This window comes from Chiroxiphia lanceolata, chromosome 33, assembly GCF_009829145.1.
Source record: "Chiroxiphia lanceolata isolate bChiLan1 chromosome 33, bChiLan1.pri, whole genome shotgun sequence".
Classification (NCBI taxonomy): Eukaryota; Metazoa; Chordata; class Aves; order Passeriformes; family Pipridae; genus Chiroxiphia; species Chiroxiphia lanceolata.
Window position 1 is genome coordinate 351,484 of NC_045669.1, and position 9,893 is coordinate 361,376.

The 9,893-nt window shown below is 56.9% G+C and overlaps 1 protein-coding gene across 1 annotated transcript; it reads left to right on the forward strand.

Annotated features, from left to right (window-relative positions):
• Nucleotides 1–43: 43 nt before the first annotated feature.
• Nucleotides 44–1,790, forward strand: LOC116779944 (zinc finger protein 239-like; the record flags this gene model as incomplete). Its single annotated transcript, XM_032674470.1, has 1 exon — nt 44–1,790. A coding segment is annotated over one exon (876 nt), but the record flags the coding sequence as incomplete, so codon positions are not given.
• Nucleotides 1,791–9,893: the final 8,103 nt, after the last annotated feature.

Genomic DNA, 9,893 nt, shown 5'->3' on the forward strand with positions numbered 1-9,893 from the left:
CAAATCCCCCCGGCAGACCCTGGTGGGAGAGGCTGTTTTGAAGGGCTCCACAGCACAGGAAGGCAGCGGGGAGGAAAAGGGCAGGAGATCCCCCCGGAGGAGGGGCTCCAAAGCCAGCCCAGGGTGCTCTGAGGAGGAAAGACCCAGCCTGTGCCGGGAAGGCGGCCGGAACTTGAGCCAGAGCTCCAAGCTGGTGGTGCAGGAGCGCGTCACTGCCGTGGAGAAGACCTACAAGTGCCCCAGCTGTGGGAAGAGCTTCTGCAACAGCTCCAACCTCCTTGCCCACCAGCGTGTCCACACTGGGGAACGGCCCTACGAGTGTGCGGAGTGTGGGAAGACCTTCATCTATGGCTCCCACCTCTTCACCCACCGCCGGGTGCACACGGGGGAACGGCCCTACAAGTGCTTGGAATGCGGGAAGGGCTTCACCGTCAGCTCCCGCCTAATCCGCCACCAGCAGATCCACATATCTGGGATCTGCTGGTGGCGGATCAGGGGGCAGCAGCCCTACATATGTTGGGAATGCAAGAAAAGCTTTAGAGACAGCTCCGGCCTCATTGCCCACCAGCGTGTGCACACGGGGGAGAAGCCCTACAAGTGTGGAGAGTGTGGGAAGAGCTTCAGCGTCAAATCCAGCCTGACCCAGCACCAGAAGACCCACACGGGGGAATGGCCCTACCAATGTCTCGAGTGTGGGAAGAGGTCTCGGAGCAGCTCAGATCTCCTCAAGCACCAGCAGACGCACACGGATGAGAGGCCCTTCTGCTGCACCGACTGTGGGAAGGGCTTCAAACGCAACTACACCCTCGTCAACCACCGGCGCATCCACACTGGGGAGAGGCTCTACAAGTGTGGAGAGTGTGGGAAGAGCTTCACCCACAGCTCTGCCTTGACCACACACCAACGGACCCACCAGTAAGGGAAGCCCTGCGAGTGCCTTGACTGTGGGAAGAGCTTCATCTGCTGCTCCAACTCCATCACCTGTTGGAGGACACACCTTGGGAACAGGCTTGGTGACCCACATTCCCAGTGACCCACATTGAGAACAGGCTTGGTGACCCACATTCCCAGTGACCCACCTTGGGAACAGGCTTGGTGACCCACATTCCCAGTTACCCACCTTGGGAAGACCCCTGGCTGGTGGACTGTGGCAGGATAGTCCCAGCCTGGCCAGACCCAAGGTCCAATCAAGCTCATAATCAAGCTGTCGCACAAGATCAACTGCTGGAGCCGGGGTGTTGTCTCGGTGTTAACTCTGCTCAAACCATCCTGGTTGGTCTAACGTTGACCACACACCCTGCTGGTTGAAGTCTGAGTTGACAGATAAGCTGAGAGCTGGCCTGGAAAGGCAGGCCTGGCACTCAATCACTTTATCTTATAAAAAGTCCAGTCCCCTCTCATGCAGTCAGGTTCTTTCCGACAAAACCCTCCCTGGGGGGTGTGTGGAGATTCCTCCCTTGGCTGGGGACGCCCTCCAAGGTCACTCCTCAAGGCTGAGAGAAAGAGATCTCCCCACAAACTTTGGTCTGTGTGAGTTACATCAGATCTCTACTTAATAATTATTTCTTTTTGCCAGCTTTAGTAGAACTTCTTCAATAAATGCTTTGTTATAGTGCCCTGTACTGCTTTATGCTATATTAGATTCTACTAGTAGATTTTTAGTTTTTATATTGTTTTAGTGTTTCTGCTGTGCAGTAAATAGTTCTGATTAAGGTTTTTGTCTGATCATTTGTATAAAGTACATTATTCATTTTATATAAATATTCTGGTTTTGCCATCATGAAAACCTGCAGGACAAAGTGGTTTAAGAGCTCTGTAATTCCTTTAAATTTAAACCATGAACACAGTCCAGGGCTAAGAGAGGATTCAGCCCCACCCAAACCTTTCCTTGGGAAGGAGTTCAGAAAGCCAGGGAGTCCTTCCAGCACCTCCAGACTCTCTGGCAAGACTTTGCTTTTTAAAACTTAGTCTGAGCCTTCCACTCTCCCGTGACGGGGTCTCCACATCCTCCTGGTTCCCCTTGTTTTGTGGTTTGACCCTGGCCAGATGCCAGGGGCCTGTTGAAACCACTCCACTACCCTCCTGTCTGAGTTTAAAGAGACTGGAATGTTTTGCTAAGGAGGATGAGTTATGAAGTAGACCAAACTGGTCTCTCTCAGCAATTGTAAATCCAAAATTAAGAGGCTCCAATCGAGGAAGTATGGAAAAAAGGAAGAGATACCAACCCTTTATTAAAGGATACATGTGTATTGGCAAAACCAGCAAAAGAACACCAAACCAACTAAACAATAATCCTGTACCCAAAAAGTCCCCTTCAAACAAAGGAAACAGTTTGATACTTCCCTGTGCTCTGTCGCAATTCCAATCCCGGTTGGCAGGAGCTGTTGGATCCCTGGAGGGGTGGGGCCTGCAGTGCTCGGTGTTGGCCGGCAGGGGGCGCTGTTGGATCCCTGGAGGGGCGGGGCCTGCAGTGCTCGGTGTTGGCCGGCAGGGGGCACTGTTGGATCCCTGGAGGGGTGGGGCCTGCAGTGCTCGGTGTTGGCCAGCAGGGGGCACTGTTGGATCCCTGAAGGGGCGGGGCCTGCAGTGCTCGGTGTTGGCCGGCAGGGGGCGCTGTTGGATCCCTGGAGGGGCGGGGCCTGCAGTGCTCGGTGTTGGCCAGCAGGGGGCGCTGTTGGGCCCCGGATCGCAGGAAAAGCCGAAAATGGAGATTTTCCCCCACCGAGGAGGGGAAGGGGAAAAGGGGAAAGAAGGGCGGTTTCTTTCCCACTAAACTCACGCTGTCTGTGACTGGCTGTGCTCAGGACTCCCCTTTTTTCGTCGGTGAGCACAAAACTCTCCGATGGAATCTGAGCAGATTGGGGCTGGAGACAGAGCAGCGTGCAGGCAAGCCGAGGCTGGAGGGCAGCCAGATGACCAGGTCAAGAGTAAAATGGCCTCAGAGCTTTTTCCAACACACACACACCTTGCCTCTGTTAAGACAAAAAGTGAAGTGCCACTTTCCAAGGAGAGGAGGGGAGAAAAAAACTCCTCACACGCCCCCCCCAGCCCCAGAGAGAGCTGTCAGGCTGGAATGTAGTTCTGCCAGCCAGCTCCTTTGGGTAGGTAATCACCCAAGGCAGAAAACTGTCCTCCCCATTCAACATCCCTCCCCCACAGGCAGCAGGGGAAAGAAAATTCCCGTTTGGTTTTTTAGAACAAGTAAACCCATGACACTGGGGAACAAATCCCCCAATGTATTTCCCCCCATCTCTACACTGTCATCTCCTTTGAACACTAGGCTGGGCAGTGATTCTTACTGTCTTTGGATCTCTTGAACACAAACAGAGTTGTCCTTGGGGGCTGAATGACTTCAAAGGGTCATAAGTTAACATAGCAGTGAGGACTTGTGCTCCACATCCCAGCAGCTGTGCCACAAGGAACTGTGTTACTGGTACATTTCACTGAATCTGGCACAGTGCTACAGACAGAGCCCATTCATCCTGGGTTTGATCCTACTAATTTTCTTCCCATCAAAACCCCCTTTCCATACTTGTTGGGTTTAACAGCCTTCATAACACCTTGCAAAGCAAAATGACACAAAAGAGCTGGTTAATATTCAAGGATCACTTCCATCAAGCTCCAGAGAGTTTCATCCTAAAAAGCAGGAGGTCAGGCAAAAATTCCAGGAGGCCTGCATGGATGGCTTGACAAGGAGTTTCTTGTTCAAACACAAAAAGGAAGCTTACAGAGAGTGGACGCAAAGAAAGAAAACAGAAATGTTGTCTGTGCATGCAGGGATGAAGTTGGTAAAGCCAAAGCCCAAATGGAACTGAATCAGACCAGTGATGTCAGAGACAACAGGAAGGACTTCTTTAAGTCTGTAGGTGACAAAAGGAAAAGCAGGGAAAATGTGGGCTCATCCCTCAACAAGATGGGGGAGCTTGTTCCACAGGACAGGAAAAAAGCAGAAATACTGAATGTCTTCTTTGCCTACGTCTTTCCTGGCTTTCCCAACCTTCAGGGATCGGGACAACTGACTCTGGGAAACCCTGTTCCAAAACAGGCCTTGGACTAGAGCACCTTAGTCTTTCCGTGATTATGTGCAGAGGGTGAGCAGTAGTGTGAGAAAAATCTCATTTATTAAATTTAGATAAATGCCAAAAGTTTGCAAAACAAAATGAATGAAACAAAAAGGAAAAATTAATTACAACACGTGCTGGGTGTCCTAGGCATGCAGGATTCCCAGGAACACCTTCCAATTCAAAAGTCCCGCTTTTTAAACATTCTTAAGGTTCAACCCTGTTTACGTCATAGAAGAGGCGTTCCCCTCTCCCTGGTTGGCTGTGTCGTGCTGGGAGGTGGAGTGTCCAGCAATACGGCGGCTTCCAGGACCAGCCATGTGGTATAAGGGGTTTCCTCACCAATATTCATTTTACAGTTCCCTATTCCCATCCCCATGTTTCCCTGACACTGGTTCCAGGATGAATCCGGCATCTTACAGCTCCACGATACGCCTTATAGGTAAGGAAAGAAAAACTCCTATGTTAGTGATTTGTTTAATACATTTGCTTGTAATAAAACCGATTCTTTATTTCCCACACCATCCCTCCCAGAGCCCAGGGAAGGACTGAGGGGCCTTGGATAATTGTCCCTGATCCTCCCCTGCCCCGACACCAAGCTGTGCTCCTTGGGGACGGTGCTTGGACAGCCCCAGTCAGACCCTGTTTCCCGCTGTGCCCCCAAACCACTGGGTGCCCCAGGGGACGTGGGAACACACATGGACACGGGAATGCACCCGTGGATGTGGGAACACACACACACAGAGAGACACAGAGCATTTGTTTTGCTGCAGGGGTTTATTGATTATTGCAGGGAAATTGCCAGGGCACCCAGGGGATCAGGGGGGTCCTCCAGGGATGATCATCTCCTCATGCCGTTGGAGGGGGACAGGACACGGGTGTCACCACCACTTCCAGTCCTGAAAGACAGAGCCCCAAACCTCACCCCCGGTGTCCACTGGGACATGGGAGGGGCCTTGTCCCCACCCCGTCTGTCTGCAGGGAGCTGGGGCAGGAGAAGGGAATTGGATGCTGAGATCCATGTGGCCCCCAGAGCCCCTGAGCCCGGGATGCTCTGACACCTCCCCGAGCCCCTCCCTGCCCTCCCGCTGACCCTGGGGGTCTGCAGAGCCCCCAGTGCAAGGCAAGGCTTGGGGGCAGCTCTGTCCAGCTGCCCCGGGACACGGAGCAGGGACAGCCCCCTGCGTGTCCCTCTGCTGTCCCCAAGCTCTGCCCACTGCAGAGGGCTCAGGGACCCCCCAGGGCCCTGCCAGGCTCCTTTGGGGGGCTGAGGACCCTCCGATATTTCTCACCTGGACATGCAGAGAGGCAGCCGAGCGTCACTCGCGCAGCAGCTCCACCAGGTCAACTATGGGGGGCTGGGGACAAAGGTAGAGTTAGAGACACACTAGGGTGAACTGGGGGACACTGGGGCGGACTGGGAGACATTGGGGTGTACTGGGGCACACTGGGCTGGACTGGGGCACACTGGGATGCCAGGGAGGGTCATGGTCATGAAAGAGAACGGTCTGGGCCCAGCAGAACTCGGGGTACCCACCTGAGACCTCTTCACTCGATTGGAATGTATGCCTCCCTGTAGAGAGAGTGTGAGGTGTCACTGGTCACTGGGGTGTCCCCAGGCACAGGAGAGATGGGGGGGGCTACATTTCCTCCCATTTCCCACACTGGGGACATCCCAACTCCAGGACTTACCGCAATACATCCACCTCCTCCTATTTCCCCGAGTGGCTGGGGAAGGAGAGCAAAGGTTTAAGCAGGATTGGCCCCTGTGGGGTTGGGGGAGGGACACGGGTGTCCCCAGACCCCCCAACCCACGGTTGGCCCCGATATGAGGGGGAAAATCCCTTCTGCTCCCCTCAGCCCCACTGCACCCAGTTTCCCCCGGGATCCCTGTTCCTGCAGGGCCCAGGGTGGGGATGGAGACAAGGAGAGCCAGGGGAATTCAGGGACTGCAGGGAGGGTAGAGGGGGAGGAGGGGACCCAAAGAGGGTGAAGTGGGGGGAATTGGGGACCCCAGAGGATGGGCATTGGGGTGTGGAAGGGATGGGACTGTGGGGGATGCGGGTGAGGAGGAAGGGATTCCAGTGGAGGGGACCCAGGGAATGAAGCAGGGCAGGGGTGGGGACAGGAGAAATGGGGAAAGGGAGAAAACTGGAAGGGATTGGGAGGGGATTTGGGACTGAGGGGTCAAGGAAAGGGATTTCTGGACACGAGTGTCGTGGGCAATGGGAAAGGGGAAGGATTAGAGGAGAAAGAGGGGAAGAAATGTTGTGGGAATGATGCCCTGTGTGTGTGTGGTGGGGTGGACTGGGGTGTGTGGGAATAGAGTGGGGGCCCTGAGGAAGGGGCCTCCCCGGTGCACACTGGGGTGGACTGGGGAGCACTGGGATGCTCTGGAGGGTGGTGGCCACCAGAGGGGAGGGTCTGGGCCCAGCACAAGCCCTGGTACTCACGCTGGTGATGTCTCCCTGTAGAGAGACAAGGAGACGTCACTGGTCACTGGGGTGTCCCCAGTGCCAGGAAGGGATGGGGGTCCAAAGTGCCCCTGAATTCCCACACTGGGTGCCCCCAACTCCCAGACTTACCCCCCCGCAGGCAGCGCCGCTGGCATCAAAGGGCTGCAGGAGGAGAGCAAAGGCTTGGTTGGGATTGGCCTTGTGGGGCTGGGGAGACACGGGTGTCCTCACCCCCTCCAGCCCCGGCTGCCCCCTGGGCTGAGCGGGGCTCTGTGGGATTGCGGCTCCCAGGCAAGTTGGGGACAGCAGTGCAGGGGGAAAGGCAAGGCATGGAGGGCAAAGCCTGGAGGAAAGGCCCTGGGAATGGGCCATGGCAGGGCATTTCCCAGTAGGTGCCACTTCAGCCTGGCCAGGCCTTGTCCCACTTGAGCCCAGTGTGGAGTTTGGGCCTGTTTGTCCTCCTTGGACTCCAGTGGGGCTTGGCCCAGTTCCACCCAGTTTGGGTTGGGCCTTTGCCTTGGCTGGGAAAGAGAGGAGATGGTGGGGAGATGCCCCAGGGGACCAAGAGGATGGGATGGGGAGGCCCAAAAAGGTGGGATTTTGGATCAAAAAGAGCAGGAGGAGGTGGGACTGCCAGGACAGAGTTGGGTGCAAGCATCCCGTGTGGAAGCGGAGCTGCAGCAGCAGGAGATGAATTGTGGGAAGGGGAAGGAGAGAGGGAATTGTGGTGCTGGGGAGTGCTGGGGGAGCCCCTGGATTGGGAAGGGGCCCATCCCGGAGTCCATGGCCGTGGCATGGGGGCCTCACCTTGGCATCTGCCGGGGGGCTCAGCAGGATGGTGAAGAGCAGGGCCACGCTGAGCACAGCGACCTTCATCTTCCTCTGGGCCTGGGCAGCGCTGGCTGAGGCTGCACAAGGGCAGGAGCACATTTATCCCTGCCAGGACTCCTCCCTGCCCCCTCCCCGAGAGCCCCCGGGGCAAAGCCCGGCTGGGCACAGCCCCCAACCCTGGCCACAAGCCCAGCCCTGGCACAGAGTCCATCCCGCCTGCGGCACCCATCCAACCACCTTCCCTGGCATCCCTCCAGCTTCCTGCACGGGGCAGCTGCCCCTGGAAGGGCCCAGGCACCTGCGGGTGTCAAGGGGGTGGGCAGGGAGCTGAAAGCAGCTGCATACCCTGTGGGGACAATCCCACAACAACACAGTCCATCCTCCAACAGCCCCCAAAGTCTGATCCCCCCATGTCCTCCTGCCCATCCCTTCCCAGAGCTTTCCCTCTGGGACACCCCAGAGCTCAGCCCAGCCCCAAATCCGGCGTGTCGGAGCACAATTGTTCCTGTTCCCACTCCAGCCCCTTGGCTGAATGGGGGGCTGGCACTGACCCCCTTCTTGGGGCACCAGGACCCCGGGATCAGGGAAACAGGGAGCTGGGAGATAAAGGGGCTGACGGGCAATGGGCACAGCCGGGTGACTGGGATCTCCAGTCTGGGCAGGCACTGGGGAGCACTGGGCAATGCTGGCCCTGGCACACAAGGGCTGGGCCCAGGGAAGTGCTGGGGTGGTGGCAGTGCCCAACTCCAGCCCATTTGCGGGCACTGCAGCCCCCAAGTGATGCAGGCCCAGCCACACCCTCCCCGAGCAGAGCCCAGAGGGGCAGATGCCCTTTGCTGGCCCTGCCCCTGTCCCAGTTGGACACACCGTGTCCTCCCGCATCAGCCGGGCCCCGCTCTGCTGAGCTGGCCCAGGCAGGGGGGGCCAGGGACTGGCAGCCCAGCAGGGCTCTGGCTCCACACTGGGCTGGCCCTGGGACACAGCTGCCCCAGTGCCCCTGTCCCCAGGGATGGCCCTGCCCTGCCCTGGGCCCAGCGCTGGCCCTCAGCAGGATGGCACCTTCCCGCCCCACTCTCCCTCCCTCCCCACCTGCCTCAGAGGCCCCTCTGTGCTGGGACCCCCGTGGGCAGAGATCAAGGACAGGCACTGAGCGGGGGCTCCCGGCACCTGACACAGCCTCAATTCTCCACTCACCTTTGGCCACATTTCCGCAACACCTTCCATCCTTACGGGCCCCTGACCAGACACAAGAGACCATTGTGGGGCAGTTGGGAAAACATCTCAGCTGAATGACTTGACTATTTGCCTTACATTTTCCTGAGGAGCTGGCAGTGACCTGGAAGATTTTCCTTTTGCCCCTTTCTGCTTCGTGCCTCGTTTGTGGGATAATTGAGGAACGTTGACTGAGGAGGGGCCCAGGGGAGGTGAAGCCGCTCAAGGAGGAGGCATTTACAGCCCCTCAACACCAGTGATCCCACTCTGGACCATCCAAAGTGTAGAATCAGCAGCTCATTGGAAGATGGAGATGTCCCCAGTTTGGTGTTTGAGAGAGAGATGGACGAGAGACATGAGCAGAGTGCCTGAGGTGCAGCTGATCCCACCTGGACTGTCTCCTTCCTTCCCCCTGAGTAGGGCTGGGAGCACCTGGAGAAATTCCTCTTGTTTCTGCAGTCCCTCCTGTGGGATTTTTGCCACCCTCTGGTTACAAATGGATTTGGGGCCTGGTCGTTCTCCTCAGGCCGTGACCCGCAGGGAGGTGTTGTGGTGACTCACAGAGGGAAAGGGGAGGAGAAAAGGGGACCCTGTTCGCCCCACATTTACGTCTCCCTTCCCAAGTTCCTGGTGCCCACGGCTTCTCAGAGTCCCTCAGTAGCTGCACGTGGGGGGGGGGGGGGAGGGCAGGACCAGACTCAGCAGGAGGTCTCTGTCCTGTTGTCCTGGTTTTGACTGGGATAATGGACTGGTTTACACTCACTGCCCACAAAAGGGACTTGTCTCAGCACAGAATCATGGAATCATGGATTGGTTTGGGTCGGAAGGGACCTTAAATCTCATCCCATGCCACCCCCTGGCATGGGCAGGGACACCTTCCACTAGCCCAGGTTACTCCAAGCCCCATCCATCCTGGTCTTGGACACTTCCAGGGATGGGGCAGCAACAACTTCTAAGGGTAATCTGTGCCAGGGCCTCCCCCTCACCCGGGTAACTTCCTTCTAAATATCCCTCTAAGCCTGCCCTCTGTCAGTGGGAAGCCATTCCCCCTTCTCCCATCCCTACAGGTCCTTGTCCAAAATCCCTCGGCAGCTCTCTGGGAGCCCCTCAAGGCACTGGAAGGGGCTCTAAGGCCTCTCTGGTGCCTTCTCTTCTCCAGGCTGAACAATCCCAACTATCCCAGTCTGTCCCCAGAGCAGAGGGGCTCCAGCCCTCAGAGCATCTTTGTGACCTCCTCTGGATCCACTCCAACAGGTCCATTCCTCCTGATCTGGGCCCCCAGAGCTGGAGGCAGCACTGCAGGTGGGGTCTCACCTGAGGGCAACAGAGGGAC